Source organism: Pavona decussata, unplaced genomic scaffold, assembly GCF_977016875.1.
Source record: "Pavona decussata unplaced genomic scaffold, jaPavDecu1.1 SCAFFOLD_100, whole genome shotgun sequence".
NCBI classification, from domain to species: domain Eukaryota; kingdom Metazoa; phylum Cnidaria; class Anthozoa; order Scleractinia; family Agariciidae; genus Pavona; species Pavona decussata.
The window spans coordinates 3,852,655-3,874,472 of NW_028145515.1; the positions used below are offsets into that span (position 1 = coordinate 3,852,655).

The window sequence follows — 21,818 nt, forward strand, 5'->3', positions numbered from 1 at the left end:
TTATTGATTATGAAAATGAGGTTATTGTTTAAACACTACCCACAAATCCGTTGGGTTCACGGTTTATGCTTTTTAGGTGACAACGTTTTTGCAATCGAGTGTATATGTCCAGTGTAACGATTATATTCACATATTTACCTGCCCATAACCTTTCGGAGCCTGTCCAGGATCTTGTTGAAATGGGGCCGTTTATCCGGCTCGTCGTCCCAGCACTGCGTCATAAGGGACTGAAGCTCTTCCTTACAAGCGTTCGCCTCCACAACGGGACGGAAAGGAGGGTCTTCCTGTGCAGTGACTCGGGCGATTATTTCTGACAAACGAAGCGCAAAGTATGAATCCGCAATTATTGTTAGTGGATTTTTTTTTCAAAATAGTAGGGTGTTGTATCATATTGGATTTCCTCCAAACGTTTCATTGCCCGGCCATTTTAAGGAAGATCGAAATTTACTTCTATCAGAGTATGACTCAAAAAATCCCCTAAATAAACTAGATAAGCAAAAGAAAATTTAATTATTCCAAAGAAGAGGAGATATTGCAGTTCGATCTTCAAGCAGAAATGTAAATTTTCTAAATTCCGTTTCTGTGGAGTCCAGTCAGATGAATAACGGACTTTTCACACCTGCAGTCCGCCGTTTCTTATTAGGTCGGGAGTGTGTCACTTATGATGGCCGATCAGAGGTCGTTAAGTTGAACGGTGTCAGTTTCCAGGAAACTCGATCCCTTTAATAGCTCATGAGGTGAAATCGAATGTGAAAAAAGACATGAACTACCGTTGAAATAAGTCTAGCTTCTACGAAATTAGGGGAAATCGATGCAAAGAAGAAGAAGCATAGGCTGGTTGAGTTCTCGTCTCGCCAGCTGCGTCACGTGTTGCTGGCAAGTCTTGCAGAAATGTGACGGAGACGCCACGCCCCCTCCCCTTCCCCCCTCCCAGAAAAATTACCTTGCGTTTTTAAAGTATACATGCTGTACGGTGGTTTTCTGATGGCAATCTCTTGAAGAATTATGCCGTAGCTGTAAACATCTCCTTTCTGGGATCCTCGGTTGTCCATCGCACCATCATGGATGTGTTCTGGAGCGCACCACAACATGTCTGGAAGGAAAATACAAGGTATAGTGACTTGTGGCATCTTGACAAAAGAAGATGAAGCTGAAGGAGTGTCACGTGTGTGCTATCTCAACGATAGTACCGTAGTTTTTTTTTGTGGCACCCGCAAAGTAATGGGTAAGTAATTCTTAGAGCAACCTGTGTTTTAAAAGGACGTCGCCAATGGCAACTTGGGTGCAAATTCGAGTTTCATAGACATTTCTTTACAATTTAAAAGTCTTGTGTTTTTACTGCAAAATTATAAAGTAGGAAATGAAATGACTTGACTAAAAAAACGGTAAAGAAATCACGTGACCTACCATTGTACTTTTCATACTCCTCGCGAGCCGGTAAACGTTCGGCTGGGGAACGGAGCTCGCTTAGTCCCCAGTCTCCTATCTTACACACCCAGCGCGAATCAATCAGACAGTTTGAGGACTTGAGCCGACCGTGCACTTGTACTGGACTATTATGCAAGACCATCATACCCTAAAGAGAAAAAAAAACGTAGTGTGTAATGATAATGATGTGCAATTTATAAAGCGCATTCTTGACTATGAAATATTCAAATGCGCTTTTCAACACTGTGTTGTTGGCTTTACCAGACTGCTTGTGGATGCAAATCCACCGAACCGAAAAAGATGGACTTATTTTCTGCTGTTATATTGTATTTAAATGATGTCTTAAAACCCGCTTGCTGAGCCATTTACCGTGTTTAAATAAAGTTGATTGATTGATTGATTGATTGATTGATTGATTGATTGATTGATTGATTGATTGATTGATTGACTGGTACACTCACCCATAATTCTTAGCGTACGAACCCCCCCTTCCCCCCCAAAACAAAAACACTCATTAACATGCTCAGAAAAGTGCCAAAAATTTCAGACAAACCTAGTATACACAATGCTACTAGTACAGGGACGATTTTCGCAAAATATTAGGCTTTCTATGTGCGTATTGGCTGTGTTAGGTTCACAAGGTATTGTGGTAAAATATACAACTGCCATATTTTTCCGTACGTTTGAATGTAACCCTGTAGTTCATTAAATGGCAGATGCCCCCAAACAAAGCCAGACCACAGACATCGGGGACTGCGTAGAACGTAGAACCAGAAAGCATTCTGTAAGCTCTAGAGCAACTGTTTAAAAACTTTCTCAAACACAAATTAGTTCTCGTTAATTTACTATTGCCTTTATGAAAAAATAGCCAAAAGTTTTCCCGGGCTTTCAAACTTCTACTCTTATCACGGTCACACTAAAAGTGTTTCTATTTAGTCTTCTAAAACAATTGTTCATTTCCTTACCGTCGCAACGTCACGGACCAATGACAGAATAAAGATTTCTTCAAGCTTGAAATCTTCGTTTTCCAAAAGATCCTACATGGAAAAAGCAAAGGAAAAGTAATGGTGAAGATGGTGTTTCTAAATCCTGTCATGTTGATTAGAACACATACAACTTTTGTAGCAAAGCTAAGTCAAGACCATCGCGGCTTCTTTTTCAAGTGATGGACTGTTTAATGTTTGCCACGTGATTCGGGTGTGAAAGTCACGTGAAAAAACATCCAGGTAGATCGCTGGATGCTCGTAGCCACTGTCTCCAAACACGTGCAAAACTTTAAACCGTCCACCACCTGAAAAAGATCCGGAAGGTTGTGTGTTTTAGGTGAATTTTTGATCCAGAAAGGGCAACCATTTTAGAAAGAATATGTTCCAGGCAGTAAAGACTAAAAATGTCTTTCATTTTGTTTTAGCTTTTAATGCTGTGGACTGAAGAGCTTTTCTCGAACGCGCCCATAACTTTCCGGACCCAATAAGTACTGATTTTTCTCAAATCTGATTTTTATCGGTTGCTGCTGAATTTTTGTAAAAACCTGCCAATGCGTTACATAAAATAATAGAGACTAAAATTTATCTTTTAAAACTGATCAGTCAGGACGAATCCCTTCTAAGGAACGTTGTGCATTAAAATAATTTTCGGCCTGGTAAGTCATAGGGACACTCGAGGAACAGGCCCTAGATTCCCAGTGTGGCCCTTTAAAAAAAAAAAAACTGTTCAGTAGTGCTTTCCTGTGATACCATCGCGGTTTTTGATTGATTGTACTAAAACGAAAAGTAATTGCTCTGCTCTGACCAATCACAACAGGTGTAAACAGCACGACGAACCAATCAGGACTCGAAGCAAATACATGTAACCGGCGCAAACCGCGGGAAAATGCGTGCGACCAAGACTCGATTGGTTTCGGTTTGGTTTCCCATTGGTTGAGAAAATGGCGCGAACTTTGCGAACGAATCATAGAGTACAGCAAAGCAAAACCAGACCAAACCCAAAATTACTTTTGATACTCAACTGAAAACCGCTCTGTAAAGCACGTCACAAATTAAAGTTGTTCTTACTTTCGAATCTGGGTGAAATAGACCATTTCCGAGTTGCTGTGAACCTCATCATGCATATGAAGGCGAGGCTAAGTGCAAAGTTTTTGTTATGAAAATTAGTTTTCATTCATATGCAAACAAAACTAATTTTCATATGAAAAGTTTTGCACTTAGCCTCGCTTTCATAGTGAGGTTCACAGCAACTCGGAAATGGCCTATTAGAGTATGACTGTAAAAGATAGGCTAGGAATCCTAATCTCGAAGAAAGCTTGCGACGGAAGCACTCGACAATTCATATATTTTTTTTTTATTTGACTCTCCCTAAATAATCGCGCGACCTTTTCGTACAATTGGGGATTAATAAATAGGCTCTCGTGTTGTTTTGGAGTTATCAAATTGCACTCGCTTAATCACGAATCACGAATTGTACTCGAGGCCGAGCGATTTCATGCACTAAATTGAGGTTTGAAAAAAAACGGGAAAGAGCAAACGAGCTTTCGATATTCACGTACCTGAAGACTGCCTCGTTTTAAGTATTTCGAGAGGATCATGACCTTTGGTGAATCAATGCAGATTCCAATAAAAGGATTGATATTCTCGTGACGTAGTTCCCGTGCCTAACCAATGAAATAAATAAAATAAATAAATAAATAAATAATAAATAGGAATTTCAGTGGAATCCACGGAGTGGCTCTTCTCTCCACTGTTTCCAGGTCGAATTGGAATTTGGAAATGTTGGTTTTTGTGGAGGGAGGAAAATCGGAGTACCGGGAGAAAAACTAGGGACGAGAACCAACAACTGACAAACTCAACCCACATATTACGCCGAGACCGGGAATCGAACCCGGGCCACACTGGTGGGAGGCGAGTGCTCTCACCATTGCGCTATCCCTGCTCCCACAAATAAAGATTCAAATAAAGTCAGTCCCCAGGTCTAGTTACCCACAATCCCTCTTGGTTAGCTCCTGATGCTCCGTTATTTCTTTGAATGAGAAGCTACTCGATCTGTCATTGGAACTTAAGCATAGACGTTTTTGAGCCACGGAAGGCAACCGGGGTGGTTAATTATACCTTATGTAGGAGGGGGGTATGATTTTATGCTTCCATTGTGCAGATCTCTCCAAGATCTGTTTGGTGTCCAAATTTGATACAAATTGATCCAATATTGAGCACGTAATGACTTTTTGTGCCATATGGCACTCTTGGGAGTGAGAGGGTTAAAGCTCAACTGAACAAAGTACTATTTTCTCGGACCATCTTGTGGCATGCCACGCAGGACGTATGTACACTTCATAACAAGAGGCACCCTCTTTAACTATGGTATGGAGCTTTGGTTGTTCTAGAATAAATTTGAAATATTTCAAAACTGTCGGGACATCCGTAAAAGAAACAACCGTGTCTATGGTAACGTTTACCTGTTTGACTTCAATCAGAATTTTACGAGAAATTCTCAGGTCCTTCTTTTTTGTATGCTTTACTACAACAAGCTCGCCCTGCAACAAAGGTTAGGAATAGGTTGAAAGATACAGACTAAAGTAAATCACAGCTATAACACACAAACTGAAAAAGCAAGTGTAACTGGTGAGAAAGTTAACTACAAAAATGGAGGGGGCCACTGGCAGAGTTATGTAATCATTAAGTCCTTTCTAATAAAAGCATGCAAGTAAGTAAGTTTGTAAGTTAGTTCGTTCGTAAGTTAATAGTTTATTACTTAATCAGTTAGTTAGTTCGTTAGTTAGTTAGTTAGTTAGTTAGTTAGTTAGTTAGTTAGCTAGCTAGCTAGTTAGTTAGTTAGTTAGTTAGTTAGTTAGTTAGTTAGTTAGTTAGTTAGTTAGTTCGTTCGTTCGTTCGTTCGTTCGTTCGTTCGTTCGTTCGTTCGTTCGTTCGTTCGTTTGTTCGTTCGTTCGTTCGTTAGTTCGTTCGTTCGTTCTAAGCAAGTTAATAGGGAGCTTAAGCAACGACGACGGCAACGGCAACGATAACGTCACCTGAAAATATATCTTTATTTTATTTGTGCTACTTCGCGATTATTTCAACTCGCTCAACTTTTACAAAAATGGCGAACTATCCAGGAACCAAATTGGTAGGAGTTTCGTACAAGTTAAGAAAGAAATAAAAAAATCACCGTCATGCGTTCACGTTCTCCGCAAAACCTTAAATGTGGTCATTTCTCGTTGTTGTTTTGCAGAGATGTATCAACATGTAAAACGCACGTGCAGAGCGATTGTTTTTGCTCATTAAGCCTATTGTTTTGCGGCGTTGTCGTTGCCGTCGTCGTCGTTGTTGCTTAAGTTCCCTAATCACTTAGTTAGTCGGCCAGTCATTTGGCAGGTAGCTAGGTAAGTTACTACTATGTCCTTAAATGTAAGGATTCCTGTCTGTTCACTCGAATTGAAGGACCACCCGAAGTTAAAATCGGGAAGAAATCTCCACAGCCAGGTTGCAAGGTTGTCCATCTCTTCCTTTTTGTTACTCTAGGCAAAATAATTTAAAAATTTTCCCACGCTTTAGCCTTTATGTGAGCTTTCCATGCCCTAATTTAACTCCGCTTCTTATCAAAGTAATGCTTAATAAGAATAAGAATAAGAATAAGAATAAGAATAAAAATAATAACTCACAATAATAATACGATAGAGTGCACAATAATGAATAATAAATCGATATTGAGATGCCGAAGCCATACGGGCACAAGTGATACAAGAGATTGATCAAGATGATGAAATTCACGCTTTACAGTTTACAAATAATTAAATAGATTAATATACTTAAGCCAGCTTCACACTAAGCGGTTTTATACGTCGATCGCCGCGATCGGCGAAAATCGCCAGGTGTGCCCGGTGCAGCGATTGCGATTTTCGCCGATCGCCGAGGTCGGCGTATAAAATCGCCGATATCTGTCATGTCAGATATTGGCGATTAAATTAGGCGGCATTCGCCAAATGTGTTCGTTCCCGCGGTTTTCTTATTACAGTTTACAAATAATTAAATAGATTAATATACTTAAGCCAGCTTCACACTTAGCGGTTTTATACGTCGATCGCCGCGATCGGCGAAAATCGCCAGGTGTGCCCGGTGCAGCGATTGCGATTTTCGCCGATCGCCGAGGTCGGCGTATAAAATCGCCGATATCTGTCATGTCAGATATTGGCGATTAAATTAGGCGGCATTCGCCAAATGTGTTCGTTCCCGCGATTTTCTACGGTCATTGCTGCGAATCGCCAGTAAAGCCAACCCATCAGGTTGGGCGATTTTATCACATGTCTTTTCAAAACAACCACATCGCCGCGATCGGCGAAAAAAATCGCCAAGTTTGTCCGCATCAATCGGTGGCGAAAATTGCTTGGGATTTTCGCTGGCGATCAAATTCGCCGCGATCAACGTATAAAATCGCCAGATGTGTCGCTGGCTTTACTATACTTACTTTCCTTAATGTTGCAGTTATCCTCGAAGGGCTCGACTAGATTATTCCCTACCCCTCCCTAGTGGTTTTTCTTTCCTTGCCCTTTCCCACTCCTTACCTTACTGAAAGCGATGTTGGTGAAGCCTGACGAAAACACTTGCTCCTGTAAGCTCCACCTCGCAGAGCACTGAGTGTCAGCGGATCTCACACTTTCACATGATTGTCGACTGCCAAATCGAATGAAATGATTGGACCGTTCACCAGACATCCGGGATCTCACAGTTCGGACAGAATTAAAGTGTGTCTTTGAAATAACCAAAGTAATTATATAAACTTCTCAAACTCATTAATAATTCATGAAGAGAAAGCAAAGGAAATCACAACTGTGAAGGAGGTTTGGAAAAAATGGTTTAAAATTATCATAAAATTTGGCGTGGTATTGCTCTAAACTTCTGCAATAATTATTTTGGCTTAAGTTGCTATATCAAACACTCGAAAGAATGTTTCATCCTATTTCCAAACACCTCGTTTCTGGTTAAAAAAAAAACTTCCGCTGAGCATCGTTTATTCAACCCACTTCTTGGTGTTTGGAAATCGGATGAAACACTCTTTCTCGTGCTTGATGTAATATATAAAACACGAGGAAGAGTGTTTCATCACATATCCAAACACTAAGAAGTGGGTTGAAAAAATCGTGGCGCAGCCGAGTTTTTTTAAACGACTTCGAGGTGTTTGGATATCTGATGAAACACACTTTCGAGTGTTTGATATGGCTTCTCAAATGATCAATAATTCTTGGAGAAATTAAAGGCTAAAGTTGGCAAAATTTTATGGTAATTAGGATCACATATCCAAACCACGGTCACGGAAGTGATTTTCCTTGTTTTCGCTTGATGAATTATTAATGAGTTTGAGAAGTAATATATCAAACACGAGACACAGTGGGCCAGTTATTTAAACACAGTCTAACTTAGGATGCAGCTTAAGAAAATCAGTGGGCCTCCAAACATGTTTATAAGTGGTTTATTTTAACTAGATAAGTAGTTTTTTAGTCTGGGATGCAAGCCTTCTTGTTACCGTCAGCAGCAGACAATGTTCAGATATGACTTTTGGCAAAATTGAAAATGGCTTAGAACGTGGTTTTGTTAAACACCGTCTAAACTGTCTTTTAAAAACTGACCCAGAGTTTCATCATATATCAAACACCCAGAAGAGAGTTGAAAATACGACGCGTAGCGGAGTATTTTTGACGAACTTCGAGGTTTTTGATATTGTGATGAAACACTGTGGCGAGTGTTTGATATAACTTCTCAAACAAACCTATTTCGAAGGGGAAATTAAGGATGCAAAAAGGACGAGTTTTTCATCAGATATCCAAACACGTCACGGTGCATGATTTCCTTTGTCTTTGGCTTTTGAATTATTAATGAGTTTGGGAAATATTACTTCAAAAACTCGTTAATAATTCATACACCCATTGACCTATCAAATGATCGATAATACATCACGTGCAGTGACTTTATATCGATAAACCTCCTCCTTATTAGTATGCAGTGTTTTATCAGCTGATACTGAACGCTCCTCATTAGTATGCTGTGTTTTTCTCGTATGCTAATTTTCAACGTTCACAAAGGCATAATTGTTATGAACTCTATTGACACACACTTTTCCAGGAACGTTTTTGAAGCCCAGTTCAAAAAACTCGCAGCGCGTGTTTTGTCGGGTCCAGAACCACTCGGCGGCTCCTCGCGGTTTTAAACCCGATAAAACACTCCTGCTCGTTTCTTAAACATTGCATAACAAATCCTATTATCAGCGGAGCCTTTTTAATGGAAAACAGTGGTCTATGACATCAAAAAGAAGTCGCTTACTTATCATGCCCAGGATATTATTGTAGGAGTTCTAACAGGGGAGATAGATCTGTTCAATTATATAACAGTTTTAGGGAAATTATATTTGTGGTCATGTAGAAATAGAAAGACTAAGCAGACTTTTAACCATTTCAAAGCAATTCCTTTAATTAAACATGGAACTGAAAAATATATTCATGCAAATTCCAATAGCATGTATTTCTTCTCGAGAAAATGGAAAATGTTCGAGGAAAATAATTAAAGTAGCTGAGCACAATGTAATGCTAAGAGTAACAATTTTTGTTTCTTTTTTCCGTTCAATGTTTAGGCAATTATGGTGTTTTCATTTAAAAAGTTGAAACTCTTAATTTAATTAATGTTAATGATTATAATAATAATGAATCTATGACTTATGTAATAGGTTAATGAAAAACAAAACAAAAACAAGAAGTCACAACAAAAATTCTAAGGAAAGAAATTGTTGTCATCCACCCTTAATTAAGGGCGTTTGCGTTTTCATAACACCGTTTTCGGTGATGGAAAACAACGCTTTTTTTTTGACAGAACACCAACTCCAGAGTAAAAAAGAAAGATGCGTTTTCAAATTTATCCGGATAAGTGTTCTGTGACGGTACCTATTTTTGATCTGGGAAAATAACGGCTTATTCCCGGAAATTCTAAGCTGCTATTGAATTTTAAGATCCAAGCTGACCTTAATTTATATGCATGTTCTCGTTGTGTGTTCGTGATTCAACTTACCGAGTTTCCAAAGAGGTTGATGGTGTCCCGAAGGACGATATCTTCCTGTTTAACTTTCCATGATTGATTCTGGGCAAGATCGAGCTCGAAAATAAGTTTCCTGTAACGGGATTAAGGGAGCTTTTAAACTTATTTCTTAAATACCTTAGGAATCAGCCAATAGGCCATTTCCGATTTGCTGTGAATCTCATTATGAAACCGAGGCTAAGTGCAAAGCTTTTCATGCAAAAATTAGTTTTGTTTGCATATGAACGAAAACTAAGTTACATTCACTTAGCCTCGCCTTCATAATTGGGGACAAATCAACTCGGAAATGGCCTATTCAACAAGCCTCTGGGCATTTGTTTGGCATTCTTCAAAGTGTCCGTGCCAGAAAAATTGAAAATGATGACTTGGTTCTTTTCACACCACAGCACAGTGGCTTTGTTTCAGTGATAAGTTCATCAGCAAAGACAATAAATTTGTAACTACCTTTGTCCAAGAAGAACATAAATGAGATGATAGATCCGCAGACCCGAATTTTCAATAGAACAATACTGAGAAATAAGAGACTTTTAAAATTTGGCCTGAACTGAATTAGCTTTCATCCATGAAAGTAGGAGATCAAATTCTTTTTTTAAATGTAACTTGAGGCATTTGAACAGCTCGTTTGTCCATATCGAGGGGCATTTGCCAGTTTGTTTTCAACAAAATCTTAACAGTCGAAGGTTCGCCCGTGAAGGGGAATGGGACAATGCTATAAATGACTGATTTATTAAATTCGTGTCCTCTTTATTTCGCTGATGATCAGTCATCAAGCTTATAAACCGTTGCCCCCAGCAACTACATAAAATCAATAACAACGTTACAACATCGATAATTATTCAATAATTATTCAAATGGTTCTAAAAATTAACCTCCAATGAACACAATTTTTTCATAAACTAACACAGTACGATAAATCTGATTGGTTAACAAACCTCGTGCCACTTTCTTAACCAAGACAAGAAGAAAAATCAAAAACAATCGTGACCCTCTCCCGCGCATTTTCCCGCGTTGGGTGTTTGCTACAAGTGTTTGCTTCGAATTCTGATTGGTTCATTGCACTGTTTACGTCTGTTGTGATTGGTCGGATGATTACTTTGGGACCGCAATTGGTGGCTTCCACCTCACACATCGTCACGCAAGTAAAAAAAAAATAAAATCCTCAACCATTTAATAGATAAAGTCAAGAAATTGATATGTTATAGAAGAGTGATACATAAACAACGTGTGAAAGCCACAGGGTTGTGCGATATCTCCTAATCGAGTTATTCGAGAAAATGTACTACGGAAAATTACAGAGTTTAGTATGGGAAGCCATGTTGGTGCCCCGTCTGAGGAACACCAACATGGCGGCCGGAAACCAGCAAAAACATCTGGAGTTTATCTTGGTTATTTCAAAGCCTATCTTCTCTCTGCTGAACTTTCACACATTGATATAGACGTATCTATTACATGTTAGCTGATCAGACCTAAAACAACACACAAGGCAAATCGATGTTTTCATGTACGTGACATGTTTAGAGCAGCAATCCTTCTGTCACGCACTGCGCAAAAATCTAAAATTCAAACTGCTCTATTTTCAAAAAAAAAAGAATGCTATCCTGCTGAAAACAAGCAAGCCGATGGAAATTTATATTTTCTTTTATGTGATGAAGATAAAAACCCAAAAATGTGTTTAGTTATGGATTTCAGTTTTTTATGACGTCATGTGAAAACCAAGAATTGAAAACCGCTTTACCTGTACGCAAACACAAACACCAGAGTAACAAATGCGAATCCAAAGACAGTACAGCAGGCGATGATGATGTAAGTCGTGCTGTCCTCTGTAAAATGAACAGAAAAATAAATAAACGTATCACTCGATAGAATAGATAGAAAATTAGAAAGATTCTAAATTAGGTATGTTGTAAATCATCTGTACCATCGCCGGAATGCTATTGTCTTTCGAGACAGGTAATGTAATTTTTTAAGAGGTGCCGCAAAATAACCTCCGTTTTTAAAACTCGGTTTCGGGTAGTTCAAAAGCCGATTAACGCTAACCCCCGATTAGAAATCAACCGAGGTTCTTATCTCGCTCGTTAAAAATGTTTTTAAAAACTAATTTTGGGCTAATGGTAAAGAAAAGTCGTAAGTCATAGCTTACAGACAAAAATCTTTGGAAGAATCTTTATTTATTAGTGATCAAAGTTGAGTCAAAGTCCACTTAAAGCCGGGATTAAGTTAAATTCGCAACCCTCGAATAAAAACTCCCGCGAGCATTTGGCGATTCGCTTTCGTCAATCATGCACTCCTAATATGGTGTTATAGGAATACCGCTCTTGTTTTTAAAAATATGGCGGCCACTTTGTAGCCTGTTTGTTCGAAATGGTTGCTTCTTATTCTTCGAGTTTACGTTGGCGACTGGTGTTTTGCACGTGCAGGGGTTGAGCGCGATCGCTATAGCAAGACTTCTGAAAGTGGGGTTGACATTTGTGAAGAAAATTCGGAAAAATACAGAAACACCTCCACGGTTGATTACACAGCCCGGACGGGAAAAGAAGACAAATGGACGGTAGGTGAAAAAAGAATCGCATAAATCGGCATAAATAAACGAGCATGCAGTAGATGACATTGATCCCCTTTTATCATTTACAGCACATGACGTATTGTTTATAAGGAGAGTAATTGAGCAATATCCAGGAGTGTAAGAAGATGAAAATTATACAGGGATGGCTCAGTGCAGTACGCAAGAGGAAAGACATGCAGTCAGCGCGGTGGCTTCCATCAATCGATGTGCAACCCCTGCACGAGCAAATACACCACTCGCCAACGTAAACTAGAAGAATAAGAAGTCAACCATGTCAAACAAACAGGCTACAAAGTGGCCGCCATATTTTTGAAAACAAGAGCGGCATTCCTATAACACCATATAAGGAGCGCATGATTGACGGAAGTGAATCGCCAAATGCTCGTGGGATTTTTTATTCGAGGTACGCGTATCAATGAAATCGGTGGTAATACATCGAAGCATACTATGACTGAAGAAAATTGCAGATATGTAATTACTTCTGCATTTGATTCGACTCATGTGAAGTACAGCGTCTGAATCAAAGCCGGTCCACAGCCGTTATTCCCGGATGAGCCAGGCGGGAAAAATGGCTGAGCCCTAATCTAGTACCCAGATCTCCCACGGTCAGGCGGAGGGGAGATCTGGTAAAGTTCGATTTGAGGCCCGGAATACGGGCCTACCCATCATCCTTTGTCCACCGTGCTGAATGGCCGCCGGCTCGTAACTGTGATCATTCCTGGTGAGTTTTCGCTTTCGAGGGTGCTCTTCGGAACGTTCTTCGGTCGAGAGGACAGCAAAACTTGAAACTTAAACCAAAACGAAAAAGGCAACAGGAGAGATTGCAATCAACAAGCGCGGTAAATCACTTTTTTACTAAGATTAGTTCCTACCCTTTGTGACCATGTAGACCATCTTTGTAATGAAAACTGTTCCAAGAACAAATCCATCGTAATTGTGCTTTCTCCACTCAAGATCAACGTGCTTATCGACGATCAATTTAAAAGACTTAAGTCAACAGGAGTAAGCTGTACCAGTTTTCGCCTTAGATGGTAACTGTATTGAAGATACTGTAATTTACAGGCAGGGAAATGTCACATAATTTTTTTGCACCCCAAGGTAAAGGAAGCAACAGACAGTGCAGAGAGTTTTTGTTGTCGAAGCTTTATCAGAAAAATTTTGTGGTCGTTGTTGTAGATGAGGCACAATAGAGTTACTGATTGGCATCTTGGTGTTAAATTTCGCATTGGAAAGTCTAATGGTTCATGTCATATTTTCATTTGCAAAGTTTCAGAAATTGTGGTTTACCAGTGATACGTAAAAATTATTTCTTCTCTTTGTAGTCTTTCAGCTGATTTGGTCACACAAATTCTCCTTCTTCCATAAGTTAATGGTTTAAATTTCCAAACCAAATGGATTGTGTAAATGCGGCAGGTTTCTTTTACAGGCCAAAGGACACAACTCAAGGTCACTGTAATAATATAATTTTATATGAACCAGCTAAACAGGGCCTCCTCCTACCTACAACAACTGTCCACTCCTATAACACCAGAAATTCTGCCAAGCTTAATTTTCACCGGCCACAAGTTAGAACTAACATAGGCAAATATATACTTTTAAGTACTCTGCTTCTGTCATATGGGAAACTGTCCCCGTGGCATTGAAAAAAACAAAAACTTTTAACAGGTTTAAGAAACTTTATAAGGCCCACCTGATCTCTTGTCAATCAAATAATGTATGTTCTGTTTAATGATCAAATATAATAGTATGTAACTATCAAATAATAATAATAGAGTTAAAAATAATAATAATAATAATAATAATAATAATAATAATAATAATAATAATTGTCTGGTTATATTTTGATCTTTGTTGTCGCTGCTGTTGCTGCTGATGATGTGTTTTCCTTTTCCTTTCTTTTTGTTTGTTGTTGTTGTTGTTTGTTTGTTTGTATGTTGTTTTTTTGCTTTTTTTTGTTTTTATTTATTTATTGCTTTGTTCTTCTTTTATTACGCTTGTCCTGTTTAGATTTCTTGCTCGGTTCAGTATATCTCGAACATACCTTAATTTACACAAGTGTAATTCTCTCTTGTACATCCTAGGCTCTACAAACATTTCCTACATTTTCTAATATCTCAATAAAGCTCAGTGTCATTTCTTTGTTTACTTAAAAGTAGGTGGTGGTCAGCTAGAAAGCCTTTGCTACTTTGACCACCACACACATTCTATAATTTGTACTGTATCTATTTTTTTCTTGTAATCATTTGTTGTAATACTGTTCTTTCTATGTTAATGTTGTGTAAATAGGTGAAATAAATGAACCATGAACCATCCTAGCCCTAACACCATGCTACTGTCTTGGTTATATACCAGCAAACCAGAAAGACCTGTCCGTGTAAATGGTAGGCGCCCAATTATGTCCAACATTAAAATATCGAGTACACCCTTGCTGTTTTAAGGGGGTTTTTTTTCTCAAAAATGGAAGTTTGAATTTCTTTTGGGAAATGGAGGTACCACATCTGGATTTGGGATCTGAAGAATGTTTGGTTACTTGCAACATGTGAGCAAACAGAGCAAGTCCCTATGAGTTTCCCATTAGAGTTTTATTTGGTAGTGATGAGCTTTCCATTTCAGTGGTTCTTGATTCACCTTTATCACATAACACTTGAAAAGTTTTCACCTGAAATTTATGTTAAGTTTAGGGGACATGCCCCCTCGACTGCTTCTTTGATGACATGTTAATAAAGGTTATAATTTTACACATAGGAGTCCACAGACTCGAAAATTAGAACCACATAATACACAAGTCTAATAATATTTGACTCTTGATATGAAGAACAAAGGTCATTATCTGCATTTGATTTGCAAGGCACAATGAGCTGCTTAAATAATCATTGTTGTACTGAGCATTGCATTATTTGTACATGCATAGAGGATGATACACTAAGAATAATACAAGGTTCTTTATGTCCAAAGCAGCTATCTTGGTGCTTGGACACTCACCTCTGATGGGATCCTTGATTTCAGCAAAAAAAAAAAATAATAACAATAATAATAGGAAGGTGTGGAGGTCTTTTGGGCTCATAAAAGTAGCAAATGGCAGATAAATAGAAAACAAATAAAAAAAAATATTTCCACTATTTGTTTTCCTGTGCATGTCTGTGTGTTCTAATGAACTGTCACCCATTTCTGCAGCAAAACAACAGCTTTCACAGTAAGCTGATCTTCAGTAACCATGAATTCCTAAGTATTCCTTAACCATGGCCTTCCATAGCCAGGAAACAACATTTAATCAAACTGTCAGACACAAACCCACTGCAGAGAAGTGGTGGGGAAAAGAAACTTTGAAAACAGTGTCTGTCTTGGATGAAAATTCCTTGTTGATGCCAATTCCTTGAGCAAAAAAAATTTTCTTGTATTGATATTTGCACCCATGTCAGGTCCTAACTTTTCTTAATATTAAGACCAGCAACACAAAATTATGTTCAACGACTTTTCACACAAGTACACAAAAAATATCAGAACAGTAAACCTTGAACCTTTAAGCCCCAGTAGTGATCAGTATCAAAATTTCTCCTAATATTTATCAATACACAATCAAGGAGAGGTCATGAGATCACCAGTGGTGAAATTTCTTGATATTTCAACAACCTCCCTATAATGCTACTATGAAAAATGGAAATGTAGAGACCAGTAAGGAGAAACTGTATGTTGACACTGAGGCTTAAAGGTTAAAAGCTAATAAATACAGAGCCATATTGTTGGTGATTATCGCAGCTTCTTTTATGCTTCGTCCTTCCACCACCCCATGCGTCAAAAAGGGCTTAGTTACTTGAGAATCCCTTTTTATTCAGCCTTCTCATTATCCATTTTCTGGTAATTATATTGTCTTATTCTAATGGAAAGAATAACAACATCCCAGTGAATGACTACAGTTTTTTCTTAATTAATTGCATCTTTGTTCAGGGGGCACAACTTCAGAGTACAGCAAACGAGGAACACTTTCCTCAGTATTCCCTACAGCGAAGATTGTTGTCATGACAACAACAGCAACAGAAAAACAACCAAACTACAATCATACAAAGTTTGAATATGAAAGATTTATGGAGTACTACAAAGGCCCTCCTATCTTAACACAAAGTAATGTTGACCAGTTTGATTACATATTTTTGCCCATAGCAGATGAACTTATCACCACCAATGTCAAAAATTAAGCCTGTCAGCCGATTATTTACTCATCATTAGTACTGTGTGGAGTTGGGGGTGCCTTTTTGGGTGGAAAGCTTGGGGATCACCAGTTCTACCTTACTCCCCAAATTCCTCAAAATGCACTTTTGGCTCAGTCTCATTCTCTACAGACTGACAATGAATATTATTTGCCACAATCTTTGGGAATGGGGTTTGATTCTCATTGTGTTGGAAGGATAATAATTTATTCATTTTGGTCTTCGGCAAACTATGGAAAGTTTTTTCCAAGAAAGTGGAAGAGATGGGAAGCCTGCTGCATCAAAACTTTATTTTAACAACAATCATATTGGTGCAAATTAATATTAAAGAAATGCAACCCATCATGACAGATTAGTGTAAATACCCCAGAAATCTGTGCAGGGGAAAATTTTTGCTTATAACCACTTTGGTTTTGGCTTTTGTGTGAGAAATGCAGCTGTTGTGATATCTATTGTCCGAAATGACTGTCATTGCTCTTAATTATGTGTTGCGCTGTGTCCAGCTGTTTTAGCCCTTGAAGATATTCACATCACTGATAGGAGCTTTAGGAACTTGCTTCTCCCTAGAAATCAGGTGGAAGAAATTAAGGCAGAGTTAACAAGAAATAAAGGAGAAACTGCCCGTACGAAAATGTCTGACCAAACGGGAGCATGAATTCGGCCAGACATTTCAACCTGACACGGGCATAACATTGACCGAACACGAGCAGAACGGGACACAGCGGTAAAGAACCTAACTGGAACAAGACACCTAACCTAAAACGAGCGGGAATTAGCGAGACACGAGCAGGGCACGAAAAATCGTAAACAACCAGAAAACGAGCATGACATTAGCCGGACAACGTAAATAATCTGTGATGTAATTGGCAAAAATATATCCGGCCTTACTGCAACCTGAATACGGCCGTACAACGCATATAAACACATAGAAATAACGATTAAATGTTTTATTGATAGATTCATGGAATAAAACTGATACAATAAAAATAAGTTTTTACTATATCCATACAGTGTTAAATCTACAGACACAATCTGAAAGAAATTAACAAATTTGCGGCGATAATTTCTTTTTTTCTTGCATGTGTCAAACTAATTTAAAAATATACACATTCATTGCACTAATTGAAGGAAACTTACCGATGTACTTATAATTTGCTCAACTTATCCTCGAAAGATTAAATACGACAAAGCAAATGTTCCTTAATAAATATGTATGCTGAATAGACAGGAGATCACTTAGCTGCACGCCGCCTCAGTTTTGTGCGTAAATGATCTGGTTGGCGTCGATGTAAGTTAGCTGCTCCTTGACATTTTCGATGCGATGAGAAGCCACGTAATCTGCAAAATAACAAGTGCAAAAGTCTGTGATGCTGCAGTTGTTCTAAATATCCATTCAGATAACAAAAAAGCTATGCTATCAATATAAAAATGATAGCGCCGCGAGTTAAACTGCAAGCGTTTGTGTGCAATTAGTGCAAAGCCCGATCGCCCCGGCGAAGAGTATAATCTCTCACACGCGTTGCGTGAGCCGGATCTTTCGAAGAGCGATCTTGGGGAAGAGGCAGAGAATGTTGTGGTTTGCGAATATTAAATCAAGTTTATTCAGTTCCAAAAACATGAGTAAAGTGCAGTTCGCCTTTTGTGTGTTTCGGTGTGAGTTCAGTCTAATTATTTTGCAGGGCATAGAGCCTGATTCTCAGATGGTCCGAGGTCACCCGGCCGGTCATACTTTACAACATTTCAATACACTACTGAATTTTTCGTCGGATAAAAGACGGACGATTTCAATTAATGTAAATCGTAATTGATAAAGCTTTCTAAATTTTAAGTCGACCTCTCCTCGTTTTGGCAGCTGAAATTTACCGAACATGGAATTTAGCCATTGGAACAGTTCGGTTACCCTCCGAGCAGAGTCTCCTTCAAAAAAGAAAAAAAATTCCAGTCTAAGGGACTGACATTTATTTTATAACAAGATAATGTAGCTTACCTCTCCCCTAAACCTTTGGGATGGTTGCTAAGAACCTCTTCTTGCTTCCATTTTCCTCAGGCTGCAGATGTATTCGACATATATATATCTCGCTTGCTTTCAGATCCTCGCAATTTACATTTACATGTAAAATGCTTTATACACTTTTGTCTGAATCAAAATAAAGGCATGCGAACAGCGACATTCTAAAACTTTGTTAAATCCTTGAAGAGATCTTAAAAACACTGAGGAAGAAGCGATCACTGCTAACTTAACAAGCCTAAAAGAAAGACGGTAACTGCAATTGCACTGTTTCGCGCGCGCACATTGAAAATACGGTTAATACTCCAAGCGCCAAAATTAGTAACTGTAACCGTCAATTGATCTCGAAGCTAACCAATCAAAAATGAATTCAAACAATGAGATACTTATCTGCAACATGTCGATGTCTCTTATGGTAAACCGCGTGCTAAGAATGAATGAAAACAACGCATCGCCGTACGTGCAGTGTGAGACGTACGTTTATCTTGGAATCCAGCGAAACGACTTCTTTGCGGATTCAGCTGGCGGAATGACCTGATTTTCAAAACATTTGTCAAGACGGAACTCGGCTTTTTTTTCAGCGTCCTGCATGAATGAGGTCAAGTTTGGGATTTCCAAATTTTGCGGTCCGTCGAGCAGCGTGATGACCGTAATACCATATGCAGGTGTGTTTATAAACAACGCTGTTCGTGCTTTATTTATATTCCTTGACACTGTAACAGCTAGTCTTAACATTGTCTTTGCGATCAATTTCATTGAAAAGAAACCAAACGTACCTTGTCTGGCTGGCTCTTTCCAATCTCGTGTCAGTCTCTTATCAGGCCCGTGCCAAGCTACTTATTAAATTTATTAAATTTGGAAAAGTCATTTGAGGTTGTTTGGCTCTTGTTCTGTTCCTGTAAGTGTCTTGTGCGGCTGCCGTGACCCAGACACGAGCGTAACATTTGTCTGGTTTATTAGCTTGGAGCCAGACATTTTTTTTGCCCGATTCTTGTTTTGCTGATGTTTGGTTCTATCAACGGTATTCCCGCCGAAGTCAGGCCGGATTCCGCCTCTGTCAGGTCCGAAATTTTCGTACGGGTGAGGCCAGTGATAACTATTTGTATTAGAGAATGTGCTAAGGATTAACAATGGAAGTAGTAAATGAAGTGTGTTTAGTACTTCAAGGACTCCATACTAATGATAAAATAATGTAGAAATTCCCCTATCTTGAAGAAAAGAACAATGGCAAAAAGATTCTAAAAACTATAAGTGATGTCAAATCCAAAGAGGTATGTCCTCCTTTTAAAACTACTTCTTTTCTAAAGCCTATCACAAGCATAGACCTGCAAAACATTAGGTGGTGCAGACATGTAAACCAATGTCCCCATTTTTATTTTAGAGGAAGGCTAGTTTTATATTTTGGATCCAATTTTTTTTAACTCAGTAGGTGGGAGAGAGGGGATAAAATTAAACTAACTACACTTACATAAAGAGCCCTAATCGGTTCAGACAAGGTGTTCTCTGTTGTAGTACGGGTTTCATTACTATTATTTTGGCGGTCATAAGTCGGACATTTTTCATTTCTCTTAGCTGAGGGGTGGGAGGGATATTGATCTCACCAGATGAATAATAATATTGTGTGGACACTCTATCAATTTCTCCAAAGTCCTATGAGAGATGTTGTATGGATCTTGAAGGAATAAGCACACTGGTCTGAAAGGACTAATATTATATTATGAAGTCTCTTACTCAAAGTCCAGTTCAATTTATAGAAGGAAAATAGTCTTTTAGCAGAAGACAAAAACTGAAAATATGCTAGCAAATGCGGCGCGCGTGTTCAGGAACTCAAGGTAAAGTATGTTGGGGAAATTAATTTGCGTTTACTAAATAAATAATCATTTTAAAAAAAATCATTTTTTGTCAAGAAATACCAAAAAAAAATATATGACCTACCTCCATTTTATCCCCAAAAGTAAGCAAGCTTATATCCATCGTGTTGGAAACTTGTGTAATTTGGCAAGGCCGTTTGAACGTTACTGCAAACTCTTTTCGGCTAAAGTCGCTGTTGTCTTCCGAAAAAACAATTTCTCACTGTTCTCTCCCCACACAATGGGCATGTATGTATTAAAACGTCGCATGACAATCTTAATCGGAGCGAAAACTTTTCCGTGTTTTTGTTTCTTCCCCGAACTGAGCGAAAACCAAACACAGAAGGAAAGAGCCAATCACAGAGCAGATTAGAATGAGGCACTCTTAATTCTGGTAACCAACCAGAAATGGCGTTGTATCGAACTTTACCAGATCTCACATTTCGACATTCCCGAACCGACGACTGAGATCGGGGTACGAGATTAGCTGAGCCCCTATCCGAATTAAATCGGCCGTTCTAAATTGTTTCAGACGCCGTACTTCACTTGAACTTAATTAATTGAATTCGATTCGGCTCATGTGAAGTACGGCGTCTCAACCGGACCTTACTAAGCTATCCTAAATTCAAATCTATGGACAAGCTGAGTGATCGTTTTCTTTACATGCGCAAAATCTATGCTGTGGAATGAGTTGCCGTTATCAATTAGAAGCGCCCAGTCATTCAATTTTAAGGTTTTCTCATTTTGCTGTAGTATCTCGCGTATTTTGTTCGATTAAAAAAAATTAATTGTCTAAACAGAACTTTTCAACAAATTAAACATCATTTAATCCATTGGTCGCTTCGAAGTGTGAGTTCACAATTTCGTGAAAAAATTGTCTGTTTTGTGCCAAGAAATCGTCCGAAAGGTTTTTTTCATAAGTTTGTCGCCCGGAAATGATCGTATCGAACATTTCCATGGTCAAAGTACTGAATGTAACTTACCACTGTCATTGTAACAAAGTTCCCCTTGCCATCCACACTCGGGACTGTCTATGGGCGCGGAAGTGACCCCTCCCGGCCACACGATTGTCACCCCCTCCCTGATGGTAAAGTTGTCATTATAACGAGTATAGTAAGCGATGTCCTCAAACCTGTCATCGATTAAAGTTTGAATTACGTAATCGGGATCTCTGTCGCCGTTACTGTCCATGTACACTGGCCCTGCGATACCTGCGGACACAGAACAAGTACGTTTAAAACGTGTCTCAATAGTTAGATTCATTTTGTGTTCCTCCCGTCTCCACCCTCCCTCCCCCCTCCGACCGGCTAAGTTGAGTTAGGTGAAAGGCCACTCTCAAACATGTCCACAGGGTCCTGATCATGAAATTCAAAATGGCAGGCAGCGAAGACCTAGCACGCGTAGCAAAATTGGTCCACGGTGGAGATTTTGTCACGTGAAACACTTGTCTGGTCTTCCCTACACTTTTTCCGAGATCAAATATTAGGTCCTCGCCGCCCACCATTTTCAATTTCGCAAGGACCTTAGCGAGGGACGAGCTCTGGCCGCTCTTCTGGCTTACCAATGATCAAAACATCAGCCAGTCTGCCTATGAGAAAACTTGGTTTTCAATGTACACAAGTGTTATGATAGGCTAAAAGTGACCTTGTCGTTGTCAGACATAACCTATTAGACAGTGCTATGTTTCAGTGTGGT

The 21,818-nt window shown here is 38.9% G+C and overlaps 1 protein-coding gene across 1 annotated transcript in view; it reads right to left on the bottom strand.

Moving 5' to 3' along the window:
- The window catches only part of LOC146472417 (atrial natriuretic peptide receptor 1-like), a 33,535-nt gene that overhangs the window by 8,025 nt on the left and 3,692 nt on the right, over positions 1 to 21,818 (bottom strand). Inside the window, exons 5-14 of the mRNA XM_085119778.1 lie at positions 21,107 to 21,334; positions 11,233 to 11,317; positions 9,471 to 9,570; positions 6,980 to 7,165; positions 4,877 to 4,954; positions 3,974 to 4,078; positions 2,394 to 2,465; positions 1,408 to 1,576; positions 944 to 1,093; positions 139 to 310 (exon numbers count right to left, since the gene is read on the bottom strand). Coding sequence (XP_084975904.1) covers positions 139 to 310; positions 944 to 1,093; positions 1,408 to 1,576; positions 2,394 to 2,465; positions 3,974 to 4,078; positions 4,877 to 4,954; positions 6,980 to 7,165; positions 9,471 to 9,570; positions 11,233 to 11,317; positions 21,107 to 21,334 — 1,345 coding nt within the window. The remainder of the gene's footprint in view (positions 1 to 138; positions 311 to 943; positions 1,094 to 1,407; positions 1,577 to 2,393; positions 2,466 to 3,973; positions 4,079 to 4,876; positions 4,955 to 6,979; positions 7,166 to 9,470; positions 9,571 to 11,232; positions 11,318 to 21,106; positions 21,335 to 21,818) is intronic.